General features: G+C 41.9%; 1 protein-coding gene across 1 annotated transcript in view; it reads left to right on the top strand.

Annotated features, from left to right (window-relative positions):
- Positions 1–17,771, top strand: part of RAD9B (RAD9 checkpoint clamp component B) — an 88,198-nt gene that overhangs the window by 18,171 nt on the left and 52,256 nt on the right. The window contains exons 3-6 of the mRNA XM_082257728.1: positions 4,660–4,809; positions 6,893–7,007; positions 9,498–9,597; positions 12,178–12,284. Coding sequence (XP_082113854.1) covers positions 4,660–4,809; positions 6,893–7,007; positions 9,498–9,597; positions 12,178–12,284 — 472 coding nt within the window. The remainder of the gene's footprint in view (positions 1–4,659; positions 4,810–6,892; positions 7,008–9,497; positions 9,598–12,177; positions 12,285–17,771) is intronic.

Below are 17,771 nucleotides of genomic sequence, written 5' to 3'. Positions count from 1 at the left end.
GAAGCGTTACAAAGTTGCAGTCATATTGGTCCACTTTCGTCCATCTGGATCACAGGAAAAGGGTTCGAGATCCACCCGTTACTTCGCGGGAGGCTCCAAAAGACCCTGGAATGATAAGTCGAAAGCAGGCACTGCTGGTTCCGCAGACAAACCTTCCCCAGTCTGAAGGGGCCCCCTCACCCGCATCTGGGGTGGGGAGTATCTTTTTCCAGACCCATGGACCTTGCTCATTCAGGACAAATGGGTCCATGAGTTGATTCCGTTCTGTTACAAGATCGAGTTTCGGTCCTTTCCTTTCCTTCCAATTTGCGCCTGTCTCACAATCGGCTACTGGGCCTCTATGGGCATTGCAGGACCTGTTCTCACAAGGAGTCATTGTGCTGGTTGCAGAGTCGGAATGTTTTCAAGGTTTTTATTCAAAACTGTTTAAAGTTCACAGAAAGGAAAGCAAGGTTCGCCCGATTTTGGAACTCAAGGCTCTAAACCACTTTGTGCAGGTTCAGAAATTTCGGATGGAGTCCATCCGCATGGTAGTAGCTTTCCTTCATCAAGGGGATGTTTTGGCTTCTATCGATCTCAAGGAGGCCTACCCTTATATTCCAATATATGTCGGACATCAGCGTTTTCTTTGTTTTGCCGTGGGCGAGGAGCACTATTAATTTGTGGCATTACCTTTGGGTCTCGCCTCAGCTCCTTGGGTGTTCACAAAGGTTTTGGCCCCAGTGCTGGCCTTGCTACGGCAGAAGTGGTACTGGGTTACCTGGATGATCTGCTTCTGTGTGCAGAGTCTTCTTCGGCTCTAGAAGCCGACTTGGACATTACTATGCGAACTCTTCAGGAATTCGGATGGACACTGAATTTTCAAAAATCGGCTTTGACTCCGTCCACCCAGCTGAACTACTTGGGTCTGACGCTGGACTCAGCGCCGGCCCGAGTGTTTCTTCCTCAGACGAGACTTCTGAAGTTGCAGGATGCTATTCGGCTCCTGTTTTCCAACCGTCGTTCGTCACTCAGAACTTGCTTGCAAGTGCTGGGTCTAAAGGTCTCCACCTTTGAGACGGTTCCATTTGCTCAGTTTCATACCAGACCTCTGCAAAGAGAGATTCTTGCCAAATGGAACAAGAATCCGCAGTCGCTGGACGATCTGATCCTGTTAAGTTGGGGTACGAGGGGGTCTCTGATATGGTGGCTCCACTCCCTGCCACTTCACCTAGGAAAGTCCTGTCTTCCTCTGTATTGGACAGTGATTTCCATGGATGCCAGTCTGTCTGGGTGGGAAGGTGTCTTGGGAATATACTCGGCTCAAAGTATTTGGACTCAAGAGGAGTGCATGCTGCCGATCAACATCCTGGTGATTCGGGCGATCAGACTTTGTCTGGGAAGTAGCCGGCATTCTGAGGTGGGCAGAACTATATGTTCCGTTCCTCTCTGTTGTGCACATTCCGGGGGTAGAGAATTGGCAAGCAGACTATCTCAGTCAGTAAACGTTGGATCAGCGAGAATGGTCCCTTCATACAGAGGTGTTTCATCAAGTGTGTCTCCGGTGGGGGACTCCCAATGTAGGCCTGTTGGCCACCCGTCTTAACAGGAAAATGCGGAGGTTCATGTCAAGGTCTCGGGATCCTCTGGCTGACGCTGCGGATGCCCTGGTGGCCCCCTGGGGTCAGTATCGTCTGATTTACGCCTTTCCTTCAATACAACTTCTGTTGAGACTGCAACGCAGAATAAAGGTAGAAGGGATTCCAGTCATTCTGGTGGAACCAGACTGGCCTCACCGGTCATGGTACGCAGGCCTAGTAAGGCTGGTAGCAGACGTTCCTTGGAAACGTCCTCTCAGGGAAGATCTTCTGTCTCAGGGACCAATCTTCCATCCCGTTTTACAGTTGCTGGCTTTAACGTCTTGGCTATTGAAAGCCAGGTGTTGAAGGACAGAGGACTGTCGAAGTCATTGATTCCAACACTGTTGAAAGCCTTCCCTTCCGGGAAGGTTTATCATCGAGTTTGGAAGGCGTACATTACTTGGAGTGAGTCCCAGGGGGGTTTTTCTCCGTTCCTTTTCTGTGTCTCGCCTGTTGGAGTTTCTACAATTGGGTGTAGATCAACGTTTGGCTCTGGGCACCATCAAGGTCCAGATTTCCGCTTTGGCCATATTTTTCCAAAGGCTGTTGACGGTGAAGTCCCTGACTCACACCTTTGTGCAGGGAGTTCTCCATCTGGCTCCTCTGGTGCGATCCCTGGTACCTCCATGGGATCTAAATTTGGTACTGTCGGGGCTTCCTTTGCTCACTCTGTCTCAATGGTGGCCTTTTTGGTTGCTATTACTTCTGCACGTAGGATATCGGAGTTGGCTGCGTTGTCCTGTCGATCAACTTAAAAAATTAAATATTCAATGGGCTCAACATACCTCTCAGGAAATTCCTTGGGGTGTCTGCTTTCCAAAAAGGGGTAAGTAGGGGGGGTTGTACTACCCTGCCATTTTAACAATTAAAGAAATGAGATAGGCAGTAAGAAAGTGAAAGCTGCGTAAAATCCAGTATATACAGTACACCATAGTTTGTTGACACTATAACTTTTACGCAAACCAATAAACATACGGTTAGTGCCGGTTCACACTAGTGCGGCTGCGGCGATCGCATGTAATGTGGGAGCACACTGCTCCTTCATTACATGCGATCGGCTGTGCGGTGCGAGTTTAGCCATACACTTTGTTTGGCTAAATTCGCACCGCACCCGCAGCAAAGACGCACAGGACCCTTTTTTGCAGCCGCATCAGGATCGGATCGCACAGTGGTTCACACTTGTGCGATCCGATCCTGTGCGAACTTTAAGATCGCACTGCGATATGCGATCAAACTGGGGGTGTCGTTAAGATTATATTGACACCCCCAGCGTATCGCATATGGCAGTGTGAACTGCCAGGGGTGCGTTTGCGATGCGGGAACAGGCTGCGAATTCGCAGCCTTCCCGCATCGCATAAGTGTGAACCGGGGTTTTTTGAGATTTTTTTTTTTAAATCAAAGACATGTAGCTAAATATATTTTGGCCTAAATGTATGTTAAAAATTGAGTTAATTGGATATTTTTTGTAAGAAAAAGTAGAAAATGTAATTTTTTCTTACAATTTTCAGTCTTTTTTCTTTTATATCGCAAAAAAATAAAAACCACAGAGGTGATCAAATACCACCAAAAGAAAGCTCTATTTGTGGGGGGAAAAAGGACATAAATTTCGTTTGGGTACAGCTTTGCATGACTGCACAAATACCAGTTAAAACCATGCAGTACCAAATTGCAGAAAATGGCCTGGTCATTAAGGGGGTAAAACCTTCAGGTCCAGAAATGGTTAAAGATGACTTCTATGTATTGATATTTTATATATACTGTAGGTACATTGGTCCAGCTTGTGAAAAAAAAAAAAAAACACTTTTTTATGGGTTGCTTTAATATAATGCAGGTTACTGTGCTGTAAAAATGTAAAGGGGCCCCAAGGCATATTAAAGAGCCAGTCTAGCCAAAATGATATTTCAGTTTTGGGTTGATTGTAGTGAGAATTGTATTGTGATAAGATAATCACTTATCTATTGGCTTATTATATATTTTAAAATGCATCTGGATGTTTTTGAATGAAAATACAGCAGTAAATTCTAATGCTTAGCTTCCCTCTCTCTCTTCCTATCATTTATATGTCTCTCCCTGTACTTTCTTTCTATCACTTTTTCCCCCAAACCCCCCTTCCTTTGTGTCTCCCTCCCACTAACACCAGCAATGCTGGGGTACTTTTTTCCTCTGCCACTGTTAGACCCATATCTCAGTGAGGCATGCTACTGTGTGTGCTCCACTAGTAAACTCTTCAGATTGCTCTGATGCATTTAGCACTCCTCAATTGTTGAATCTACATGCCCCACTATTCTTTTTTTATGCAGCATCCAATTGCAGGCTCACTAACTTCTTAATAAAGTTCCCAGGTTTGATTACCTGCACCACAAAGATAGAATAAAAAAAGCAGGCTAGACCTCAGTTCTCAAAAGTGAGTTTAAAGCACTCAATTCATGCTTACTTTTTGTTAATTTTTTGAAGAGTTGGCCACCCTGTTAGAGAGATTTCCATTCACTTTCTGTCCCAGAGACACAACAGGAAACGAGTGGTAATCTCTTCATAGTGAGGGCAAACCCCTCCTGGTGCTCATTCACAAGAAGGGCTAGGGAGCAGTAAAACCAGGTGGCTGAGCCATGGTTGTAAGGCCCCCCTGAACACTAGCATGCATATACTCATTGTGGTGTGGTGGAGCTGTGTTTAGAGGGTTAAATCACACAGTAATGAGGAGGTGACATGTCGACAATGAAAAATACAGGACAGAGCACCTTTCTAATTACTATTTTTTTCCTTAAGCAAGCCAGTGCCTGAAATGTCTTTGTATGCCATTTTGATCTTGTTACCATAAACAAAAAAAATTCCTAGCAAAAATAAACTGTTAAACTGTTGTGACAGATTACCTTTAACAATGTATGGCTGATCACAGTTATTTATAGATTTCTGTTAAAAAGATTAAAAAAAATAACCAAGAATCCCAAATCTTAGTATGCTTCATTACCATTATCACATAGCTGTTTTTACAACTTTCATAAATACATTGTTTAACATTAGGTTCTTTCTATATATCTAGCTTGCCTTGAGAGTGCTCAATTCTTCCAGATCTGCATACGCCTACGTCTTCTTTTCTTCCTTCTTTTTTCAAAACTATCAAAGGCCATTTGTTCATGAACAAGGCCAAGGCGATGTTCCTTTAAAGCTGAACTGCAAATTTTCATTAAAGGTAACTAAATCCTAAATTGTTCATGTGTTACTGGTCAATGACATGTTGAAAGCAATCACTTGAATGTTCAATAAAGTTAAAATAATTGTAACATGTATAGAGCAGTGCAGGCTGAAAATAGGGCAAAGTGCATGCTTTGTAAATTTAGACCTGTGACAATTGTAGCTGATTGAGATTTTTTTTTATAGCGGTGCTTTTCAACCTTCCTGAGACCAGTGCCCAGTAAATTCTTTCAAAGCCTTTCATGCCCCAACAGCAAAAAAAATTTTATACTCACACAATAAGAGGGATGGGGTTAGAAGAATTTGCAGCAGCTTTGGTGGCCCTATAGGGAATAAGGTTTCTGGGGGCAACTGTGAAGGATGGAATCTTTGGAGGGGGACAGCCGTCTCTCCAGGAGGCTAAGGGGGTTTTTAGAGGCACTGCGGGAGACTAGAGGGCAGTACAGTGGTGGGGGGGGGGGCACTGTGTGACACTATTGGGGGGTTAGGAGCACTTTGGGGATAGTGGAAGCTCTCTGGAAAGCTAGGGGGCACTGCAGGGGCTGGCACACACTGTGGAAGGATGGATAGCACTGTGAGAAGTTGAGGGTCACTGTGGGGGCTGAGGCATGAGATCTTAGGTGACCTGGGGCAATGTGGGGGGTTGAGGGGCACTTTGGGGGCTGGGGTGAACTGCGTGAGGTTAGGGAATCTGCCTCTGGCCTGGTGGAGTACTACTGTCTTATAGAACACTTTTCATAATTTAGCCCATCTGTGTTTTTTGTGAATTGTGCATTATTTATAACATACAATTGTGTTTATGTTCTATTAAGCAGAATAGATCAATTAAAGTAAAGAATATGTTCTCAGAAAAAATAAATACACAATTAGTAACAAAACAGTGGAGAAATTGTTCCATATTTAGCATTTGAGAATTTTATTAATGTCTCCTTATAAGTTCCATGCAGAAAACCTTTTTGTTAAGCTGGCCACACTCATGTAGATTTTTTTTCTTTAAGCAGCCTGAAAATTCCAACAGAATCCCCCATTAATACTACATGCTATTCATGGACAAATCTCTTTGGCTATTGCATTTTGACAGCCGGCCTCACCAGCTTTCAAAATACACGAACAGCTTTTGCATCTGATTTGGATACAGGTGCTGTTTGTCCAACAATTTTCAGTAGAAGTATGTCACACAACCCAGAAGCTGGACAAAATGTGCATAATGTATGGGCAGCTTTAGAGAACGCTTATTAAGCACTAGGTTCCAAGTGGTCCCCACAGGCACTCAGGAAAAGTGTTAAAATGTACACATTTTGCTTGCAGTCCAGCTCTGTATCTTACCTTAGAAACATATTAGTTTAGGTCAGGATCACTACACAACCAAAAGTCATTATTGGCAGTGGAGATGCATATGGATGGCTTAAAAAAAGTGGAGGACGATAGTATAGGTTTGTTTTGCAGTTGGGGTGTATACTTCTATTGGCAAATTTGATAGGAAGGGTGGAAGAAAGGTTGTTTTTTTTTTCTTTGCTAAATGATTACTTACCCTTTAACAGCCGTGAGACCCCCTGAAAGGCTTACTTTGCAAAACATTTCAGAAGTTACATTTGGAGTGAATACTTTAAGGAAATCATGTTTATATAGCAGACAAGCCAGGGGTCATATGCACTTATATTTCATGTATAAAATATACATGTTAATCAGTGGCATATCCTCCTCCTTTCCTTCTCCTCATCTTTTACACTAATGAGCTTTGATGTGAGCTTTAGACAAAGGGACAGTTAGACATCTCCTTTATCCTGTTGTGTGCAGCTCAGCAGTCAGTAGCATATGTCAACCATGTCTTTGCAGCCTTACATTCAACTTTACCACCCTTTCTGCAGCCTTTACAGGTGCCCCAACATCTAATGTTGGGTCCTGGCCCCTCCATTGCACCTCCATGGGTACTGGCAGCTGTGGTCGAGCATGTTATTTGTCATTGGCCTACTGTATCCATGGGTAACACATTTTCTTTTTCTCTAGGAATGAGGCCAACTTGCATATTTAAATATACTGATCAGCAAAAAAATAACAACCTACTGCATTTTATTTTACAGTCACTACTGCATGTATTTAGGTATCTCAACATATTGGACAAGAATGTGGAAAAATGCCAAATTTATTTAAATTTCAGTTCATTTCATATGGTATTCCGTTTTTTCTGCAAACATGGTAAGCAGTTTTTATATGAATCCTAAAGTACCTTGAGCATTGATCTTTTCTGCAAAGGTTGAAATATCCATATCAGAAGTGCCAGACAAATTTGGGTTTATTTACTAAAGCTAGAGAGGGCAAAGTTAGTCACAATTTCGCACAGAAACCAATCAGCTTACAGGTTTTTTGCCAAAGCTTAATTGAACAAGCTGAGGTTAGAAGCTTATTGGTTTCTGTGCAGAAATGTGACTAATTTTGCGCTCTCTAGCTTTAGTAAATAAACCCAATTGTGTTCACCCAGTAATAACATTAGAAGGCCAAGAAATGAAAGAGCCTTGACAGCTTAATATATTATTTTTGTGTTTGTATACATTTTTGTGTTTTTATTTAAAAACTGTGAAGTTACACTTTTGCAGAGAAACCTGGTAGCTCTGATTTGGTCATATTTAAATTTTAACCAATTTGTAGCAGGCCAATACCATACCTCCCAACATTTTAAAATGGGAACGAGGGACACCTATTAGCAAAAGTATGTGGGCATAGGACACAGCCCCTGCCACGTCCCCTTAAAGTGGTAGTAAAGCCCGCTTTGTGATTTTTACCTACAGTAAGCCTATAATAAAGGATAATTATACAAAAAATATATATTAGTTAAACCCACTAGTGCTTTTTTTTACCACTACTATTTCTTTATACTGGCTTTTGACATTTACAGATGCAGCAATTTAGAAATTGGATGATAAGTTTAGCACTGGGAAACACTTTTTGAAAGATAAATAGTACATTTTAAATACAACTATATAGATCAGACCAAAATGAGGGACAAATGAGGAGGCAAGAGGGACAGAGGGACTTTGTTCTAAATCAGGGAAGTCCCTTGAAATCAGGGACAAATGGGAGCTATGCAATACCCAGATATCAAGGATATCTTGCCACTCATTTATCGAAGTGTTGAATTGTAAGTCTGTTAATTTGCTGCACATTTTCACTGATAAGTTGTACACTTAAGCCCCGTACACACGTACCGATGGTCGGCATACAAATGTTCGTCTTTTCTCCCCGGGATGTCGGTGTCTGTTGAAAAGTGCAAAGACAGCACAAGGACAGCACAAGAATTTTGTCTGCAGACTTCAGCTGACTGCAGAAGTGATGTCATGTAATGGTTAACTTTCCCTGTGTTTTTAATTTTCTGAGCATGCCCAGTCTTGCAAATCTGCGGTCTGTCGGCCGAATTCTGTACTGACAGGCGAACAATCGTCCGTTCTGGTGTCCGCAGACAAAAATTTTCATGTTTGCACGAAAGACTTTTGTCCGCGGATTGTGCGCAGACATCTGTCGGAGGCACCATACTAACACGCGTACAATCGGCAGATCTTTCGTCCGCCGACGTTTGTATGCCGACGATCGGTACGTGTGTACGGGCCTTTACAGAGCACTTGAAGCGCAAGATCTAGTTGACACTTTTCCAATTTGTAGCAAATGTGTGTGGCAAGTCTCTAGCAAGAGCAAAGTTGCAGAGCTGAGTCTACAGCAAGAGCTCTGCAAGTCTACAGTATGAAAAGTCAGCCACAGCGACCCCTGTGGTGGAATGACAATTGCACAACATAACTGGACCAGAACTTGCAGCAGACTTGCAGAAAGTTTTGAAAGAAAGTTCATCTGGAGTCATACAATGCGGACTTGCTGCAATTGTGCAACAAACTTGTGAAGCCTGGCAAGTCTAGCAATTGCTTAGCAAGTCATTTTCAACCTTGCAGCACAATTGCTTGCTATCTGGGTAGAACACATTTAAATCTATGGTATTTCTTTTTACAAATAACATACAATCAGGGCTGCTGTTAGAACCACAGGGCCCCATACAGCCAACCTGACAGCCCCCCACCCCCCCACCCCCCAAAAAAAACAAAGTTTACTATGCTTCAGTTATGAATAAAAACACTAAATGATCAGTACCGATATCACTCAATGAACAGTGTGTTCATTCAAGAAAGGAAGAGGCTGAGAAATGTGACACTCTCCATCCTGAATAATTCTATTGTGTGCTTGCAGCTGCCTATGAGGAGAGGAGGGAAGCTGGCAGCACTGTGAGGTTGGGGTTTTGGGGCACACAGGGGGGCCTGGGCAGTAGTGGAAACTTATGGTGCACAGCGAGGGTGATTAGTGTGGCGGGGAGGGGGTAATTACTGAAACCGATCCCTGTATGGCTCTCTCTGCAGCAGGTGAAAGCTGGGGGGTGAAAGAGGAGGACAAGCCAGCTTTCAGCAGCTGCAGACAAAGCTATACAGGAGATTGGTTTCAGTAATTGCCTCTTCACCCTCCCTGCCCACATTCACCCAGCTGCCTGGACCCCCCTGTCAAGAGGACTGGTGGTACTCCCTTATCCACAGCCCTGCATGCAATTAAACTGACGTTAAGAAATCCTATAATAAATATATCTATATATATGATCATAATAGATAAAAAGGCACTGCAGTTCTGGAATTATTCTGTGTCTAACATATTTTAAAGGTCTTACTAAAACTCATAACTTGGCCTATGAAGAGTGCGAGTCACAACAAGCTGTGTTTTCCAAAACATCGTGTCCTAATGTACTCAAAATTCCATCCAGGTATATTTTTGCTTATGTATTATAAATGCATTTTGTTTATAGATAAATTGGATTTTATCTAAGGGTAGCTATAAACTTTTTAAATACCAAACCCCCAAATTTCACATTGCTTCAGCAAGATTTAGAACACCAATTCTGTCAATCTTGCTATTTAGTACTGTATTAAGCAGGGTATACACTATACACAGGGAGTTATTTTTATTTTTCTGCTAAACCAGCGAGCTGAATGCGGATGCAAGGATCTCCCCTGCCACGCTATTGTATTCTGCCAATGGGGACTCCCCCAGGTACTTGCAATAAGTGTACAAAATGATATGGCACCATGAAGATATTAAAATAACAAAATTGTGTACAGCACCAAAACAATATAAGAAAACATGTAAATGAAAACTTAGTAGAAAACAAAGTCCATAAAGTCCATGGATGAGTGCATAAAAAGCCAGTTGTTAGTGGAAAAAGAAGGAAATCCAACACCAAAGAACTTCCTATCTATTAATTCTTGCAGAAACCACGTGCTCTAGTAGAGATGTCTCCTTACCGGAACTCTTGACCCCCAATTAAGAGAGGTCAAACAGGCATAGACCAGACTGGAAGCTCAGGTTGAACGATATCTCCAATGGTAACTGGCGCCAGGTCAGACACACTCGGTCCAAAGATAATGATATATCCAAATATTTCCACTCCTCCTGAGTTCCTCTGCAAGGATGGTTGAGGATATACCTCCAAAAACAAATGGAACTCGGATGGTGTAGTACGTTCATTTTTTTAAAATCAACAATACAGGATAAAAAACTCACATGTTGGTAGATGACTCAAACTTTGATATCAAGATGGCCGTGGCTGTGGGCGTGTCTGCGTGCGTCGGCCCGAACGCAGACACGCTCACAGCCGCTGCCATGGAAATATTTGGATATACCATTATCTTTGGACCGAGTGTGTCTGACCTGGTGCCATTTACCATTGGAGATATTCGTTCAACCTGAGCTTGGGGGTCAAGAGTTCCGGTAAAGGAGACATCTCCACTAGAGCACGTGGTTTCTGTAGGAATTAATGGATAGGAAGTTCTTTGGTGTTGGATTTCCTTCTTTTTCTACAAATAACTGGCTTTCATGCACTCATCCATGGACTTTATGGACTTTGTTTTCTACTAAGTTTTCATTTAAATGTTTTCTTATATTGTTTTGGCGCTGTACACAATTTTGTTATTTTAGTATTTGGTCTGATTTACCCATGTACTGGCTACCTCCTAGTGACCAAGCGTGGCTATTTCTCTTTTTTTTTTCACCATGAAGTTATTATATTAGTCTCTGGTGCCCCAACAGCAGCCCATTGGTACTTGTTGTGTGGCCCCTTAACCCCAGTAGTCCTTAGTAGTCCTAAGAGAAAGCATTGAACTGTAAAGGGGCTATACTACCAGTGATCTTTTCCTATCTCATATAATGTGTCCCCAACCACATTAGTTGCATGACCAAAGACTGTAATCATTTGATGTTGTATGTCTGCAGTCTCTGACAGTCTTCAGTAGTATTATGTAAAATTGATATTATATGTGGCTTCTTGGTGGTGTCAGGGGATGCAGTTAAAACCCAGCAGGCTGAATGAAAAAATAAAAATGACAGCTTGCTACTGGCTGCCAGCGCTGATTGGATACCAATCGGATGCTGGTCTTCCAGTATGTCCATTTGACAAAAGACTTCTGTCGGACAGGGAGCTGTACACACAGGCTAAAAGTTGGTCGTTTCCTGCCGAACCGACCATTTTCGTCCGATTTTCAGCCCATGTGTACCCATCATTAGGGTCCTTTCACACAGGTGGTCTTATTAGATGTGTCAGTTTTTCGAACGAATCTGAACAGAAGCACGTCCGTTTACATTGTCCTGCCCATAGATCTAACATAAGTCCAGTTTCAGGCAGGAGCATATGCCTGAACTGACATAGATGTCATGGAAGCTCTGCAGTAGCAGATTCCTGTTTACAGATTCCTCACTGACCAGAAAGGACTCGACTGTGTGAAAGGGACCTAAGGCCAGCCATACATGAAGTATGGCCACACAAAATATTGACCCTTTGGGCCCAATTTGGACATTTTCACTTAGGGGTGTGCTCACTTTTTTGCCAGCAGTTTAGACATTAATGGCTGTGTGTTGAGTTATTTTGAGGGGACAGCAAATTTACACTGTTATACAAGCTGTACACTCACTACTTTACATTGCAGCAAAGTGTAATTTCTTCAGTGTTGTCACATGAAAAGATATAATACAATATTTACAAAAATGAGAGGGGTGTACTCACTTTTGTGAGATACTGTATGTACCCAGGTAGAACTCATGAATAGGGTTTACAACCACTTTAATCTTCTTCTTATCTTATCCTTCAGTCAGAAGGTTCATTTTGTGGAAAAGAAGATACCAAATTAATTTTATGGTGGTGTGAAGATGGGTCAGTGGGGAAGGGGGTTATGGGAAAGTAAGGAAAGTCTCAGGTTAAAAAAAAAAAAAACAATTCACGGGGAAACAGAGTGGAAAAGGAGGGTGAATAGGGGTATAGAGAGGCCTACAAACATTTTAAATTATTTTACAGGGTTTTATCTGATGTGATAATTCACTTTCCATTTTGCCAAGAGGAAGTTACTCTGATTGCAACACCAATGAAAATTACATTAAAGAGCTACAGTGAGGAAGATATCGGTAAGAATAAATACCTTACTTTTCTAAACAATGCAGTCTCCCTGAACTTGTTCTTTTCAATATGGACTGAAAAGTATGAAGAATATGGCTATGGTATAAACATGGGAATGTTGTTTCCTCACCATTATGAGTTTGTAGAACAGCTTTTTGGCTAGCTACATGGTAGAGTGGTAGAGATGTTTGTTAATATTTAGTTCTTAAAGGTTGAAGATAGCGCTGGACTGACTTGCTCAGTAGAGGGTCTGTGAGTGGGTGATGGTGGGGGCAGATTGGGAGAGTTTGCTCCCGATGGATCTGGCCCAACTGGATGGAAAGGTGGCAGTGAGCCCTTTTGAAGGGCTTGGGCTACTACCTCTGGTACGGCCTCAAGGTAGTTTCCACAAATACTTGTGTTGGTAGGTTAAAGGAGTGCCCAATATCCAATGAGAAGCAAAATGAAGTGAATATGTCGTTGTTTTATTGAAAGTAGCAAAACATGATGAAGCCAGCGTGTTTTGGGGGAACAAAAACTACCCTTTCTTCAGGGTTGCTGCTGTAAGCTAATGGTGAGTGAGGATGTAACCCCACTGATGTATCTGTGACACCACAAAATGAGAATGTTGCTGTCTCTACACTGCCACTGCCGGAGTTACACAGCAACATGTTTTGCTACTTTCAATAAAACAACAACATATTCACCTCATTTTTCTTCTTATTGAATATTGGGCGCTCCCTTTACCTACCACAAGTATTTGTTAATATTTATTGGAACTCATCGCAACTCACTCAGTCCTGAAAGAAAGAGTAAACCGACCTCTTTAGAGCTCATTTACACTTGCATTGGTTAGTAACATCTATAAAAGGGCCTACCGCTTTAACTTGCATTTGTTATGTGTTTTGGCCTTTTTTTTATGTGTTTTTGAAGCGTTAATGAAAATTGGCAAACGCCTGTTAGTTCCCCACCTCTGCTGATTCTCTGCCGCTCATTTCCCTCTCTCCAGAGTGACAACTCTCACCTCCCGCTAGAGCAGAACGATTCTGGAAAAATAAGAATCACAATTTTTTTGCTTAGAATAAAGGTCACGATTCTCGGCGTAACATCATCTTTTACATTATACAAAAAATTGGGCTAACTTTACTGTTTAGTTTTTTAAAATTCATGAAAGTGTATTTTTTCCCAAAAAACTGCATTTGAAAGACTTTTGCGCAAATACAGTGTGACATAAAAGATTGCAACGATCGCCATTTTATTCTCTAGGGTCTCTACTAAATATATATATATATGTATATATATATATATATATATATATATATACAAACCCGATTCCAAAAAAGTTGTGACTCCGTACAAATTGTGAATAAAAACAGAATGCAATGATGTGGAAGTTTCAAATTTAAATATTTTATTCAGAATACAACATAGATGGCACATCAAATGTTTAAACTGAGAAAATGTATCATTTTAAGGGAACAATAAGTTGATTTAAAATTTCATGGCATCAACACATCTCAAAAAAGTTGGGACAAGGCCGTGTTTACCACTGTGTGGCATCCCCTCTTCTTTTTATAACAGTCTGCAAACGTCTGGGGACTGAGGAGACAAGTTGCTCAAGTTTAGGAATACAGCAGAAATGTTGTCCCATTCTTGTCCAAATACAGGCTTCTAGTTGCTCAACTGTCTTAGGTCTTCTTTGTCGCATCTTCCTCTATATGATGCGCCAAATGTTTTCTATGGGTGAAAGATCTGGACTGCAGGCTGGCCATTTCAGTACCCGGATCCTTCTTCTACGCAGCCATGATGTTGTAATTGATGCAGTATGTGGTGTGGCATTGTCATGTTGGAAAATGCAAGGTCTTCCCTGAAAGAGACAACGTCTGGATGGGAGCATATGTTGTTCTAGAACTTGGATATACCTTTCAGCATTGATGGTGCCTTTCCAGATGTAAGCTGCCAATGCCACACGCACTCATGCAACCCCCTACCATCAAAGATGCAGGCTTCTGAACTGAGCACTGATAACAACTTGGGTTGTCCTTGTCCTCTTTAGTCCGGATGACATGGCGTCCCAGTTTTCCAAAAAGAATTTCAAATTTTGATTCGTCTGACCACAGAACATTTTTCCACTTTGCCACAGTCCATTTTAAATGAGCCTTGGCCCAGAGAAAATGCCTGCACTTCTGGATCATGTTTAGATATGGCTTCTTTTTTGGCCTATAGAGTTTTAGCTGGCAACGGCGAATTTGGATTGTGTCCACTAACAATGTTTTCTGGAAGTATTCCTGAACCCATGTTGTGATTTCCATTACAGTAGCATTCCTGTATATGATGCAGTGCCGTCTAAGGGCCCGAAGATCACGGGCATCCAGTATGGTTTTCCGACCTTGACCCTTACGCACAGAGATTGTTCCAGATTCTCTGAATCTTTAGATGGTATTATGCACTGTAGATGATGATAACTTCAAACTCTTTGCAATTTTTCTCTGAGAAACTCCTTTCTGATATTGCTCCACTATTTTTCGCCGCAGCATTGGGGGAATTGGGAATCCTCTGCCCATTTTGACTTCTGAGAGACACTGCCACTCTGAGAGGCTCTTTTTATACCCAATCGTGTTGCCAATTGACCTAATAAGTTGAAAATTGGTCCTCCAGCTGTTCCTTATATGTACATTTAACTTTTCCGGCCTCTTATTGCTACCTGTCCCAACTTTTTTGGAATGTGTAGCTCTTAATGAAATCCAAACTGAGCCAATATTTGGCATGAGATTTCAAAATGTCTTACTTTCAACATTTGATATGTTATCTATATTATATTATGAATAATATATAAGTTTATGAGATTTGTAAATTAGCCCATTCCTTTTTTACAATTTGTACAGTGTTCCAACTTTTTAGGAATTGGGTTATATATATAATGTTTGGGGTTTCTAAGTAATTTTCTAGCAAAAAATACTGATTTTTAACTTGTAAGCAACAAGTGTCAGAAAAGACACTTGTTAAACTGCCCTCACTTAGTCCCGGTTCACACTATAGCGATGACAGACATTGCATGTGATTCGGAGCGCACTACTCTGAAAATCACATGCGATGTCTGTGCGATGCGAATTCAGATATACAGATTGTATGGCTGAATTTGCATCTGATTCGGACACAACAAGCACAGAACCCTTTTTTGGGTCCGCAGCAGAATCGGATCGCGTGGTGATTCACACCAATGCGATCCGATTCATGTCTTAACTGTCAGTTCACACTGCAATATACAAACTGATCTGGGGGTTTCATTAACTTTGTATTGACACCACCAGCGATTCTCATATGGCAGTGTGAACTGCCTGCGATTTGAATGCGATACGGGAACCCGCAGTGGATTCGCAGGGTTCCCGCATTGCAAATATGTGACCTGGCACTTACAGATGGAAGTTCATTCCTTTCATCTAAAGGAATGAAAAGATACATCGTAAAGCATTGTGTTTATAGTTACGTAGTTACGTATCCAGAAGCCTTAACAGCCTTTTTTTTTTTTGACAGCTGAGCAGAGAACAGCTCTGTTAGAATTGAGGAAATGCAGTTTTAAGATCGTGGGGGGGGATTGGTGAATCGAGATCGTGATTTTTTAACGATTAATCATGCAGCTCTACCTCCGCTATATTGCTCCCATGCTGTGTGCCACATGTGACATCTGTTAGTTTTTCCTGCTTTGATCACCCAACTCTGCTGATCCTCCATTTTGCTGATCCTCCTCTCTCTCCAGTCCCTGCTCATCTTCCTGCTGCACACCAGATGTGATGTCTGCAGCAGACATACCCAGTATATATATATATATATATATATATATATATACATGAACTGTAAGTGGCTGATGCCTTCATGGTTCACTTATTGGTTTCCCAGTGCATTCTGGGATATACCTCCAATACTATATTACAGATTCCGAATCATTAGATGTGGGGCTGTATTAGTTTTCTTTTTACAGCATTTTTTCCCCTCTGTTTTCACCTGGTGATCTGGCCAGTTACACATCTCCTGTATTAAGCCCCGTACACACGCACCGATTGTTGGCCGTGAATTTTCGGCCAACGTCCGATCGGCCGATTGTCGGCTTGTTAGTATAATGCTTCCGACAACCGACTGCGACTTTTCGGCCGAACAAAATCTGGTGTGCATGCTATAAAATTTTTGTTGGCCGTCAACAGAACGGCCGATTGTTCGTCAGTCAGTACAGATTTCGGCCGACAAATATCAGATGAGCAAGACTGGGCATGCTCAGAGAAGAAAAAACACACGGAAAGTAAACCATCACGTGACATCACTTCTGAAGTTGGTTGTTGTTGGCCGAAAAAGTCTAGAGCACATTTCAACCAACACAACAACACTGGACAAAAGTCGGCCGATCGGTCGGCCAACAATCGGTGCGTGTGTACGAGGCTTTAGAGTACAGGGGCAACTTTTTCAGTCTGTAGGGGGAGGGGAGTGTCAGATGTACTAGTAGTTATAGATACACTAATAAATTGAAGCCAAACTCCAGCTCACCCTCTATAAACAGTTACAGCCACAGTTTTGTTTTTCCTTTTGGGATAACGGTTTTAAATAAATAAATAAAGCTGATCACTTTAAGCATACCTGTCAGTAGTAAATCGTTTGCCTCATCCCTCTAACTGCTACATCTGCAGGACAGCTTGTTCAGTTAAAAAACACCAGACCTGTTGGCCAGATCACCAGGTGAAAATGATCAAAAGAAAGCTCAAAAAAGAAAACGAATACAGCCACCACATCTAAAGCCGGCCATAGACGGATCGAAATTTGGCCAGTCCAGCAGGAACCAGCTACATTTTGATTTATCTATATGCATGTTGGTTCTACTGAAGTCCATCTATTTATCAACTTCAGTACAACCAGCCTGTTGTTTTTTTTTTAATGTGATCACTGCTGCCAGCTATAGCCTTCAGCAGTGATCATTTTATTCTAACAGCGGGGAAACCTCCCGCTTTTAGAATACAATAGCGCCACAGGATGGTTTTCCCGATAACACAGTTACTGCTATTTTCTTTCCTTCAATCTGTGGTTGAAGGAAAGAACGCTGCATAATCTATGGCCAATCTAAGGATTGGTAAAGTGCAGTATAATAAATGTTTGCTTTTGGATTTAGCACTGCTTTAAACCTGTGGGTAGTTTACATTAAAGTGACAATAAACAATATCTTTTTTTACATAAATAATCCATGCACATACCTGCCAACTGTCCCGTTTTTCCCGGGACAATCCCGGCAAATAGGAGCCTGTCCCGGGTAATTTACATTGTCCCTGTTAATCAGGGACAATGTAAATCATTTAAAAAAAAAAAAAAAAATTTTTTTTATTTTGTGCCACACAGAGTCGCTCTCACCCCAGCTAGGTGTTGTAGTTCTGGCAGCAGGTTGTCTCTCTCTCTGTGCCCACTAACTCTTCCCGTCTGTCGCAAATTTAACGTGTCACCGGAGGCAGGGTGTCAGCATGGTGCATTTTCCAAAATCC

The sequence above is a fragment of the Pelophylax lessonae genome (assembly GCF_965119305.1).
Source record: "Pelophylax lessonae genome assembly, chromosome: 1".
Taxonomy (NCBI): Eukaryota; Metazoa; Chordata; class Amphibia; order Anura; family Ranidae; genus Pelophylax; species Pelophylax lessonae.
This window is presented reverse-complemented; position numbering and strand designations above follow the sequence as displayed.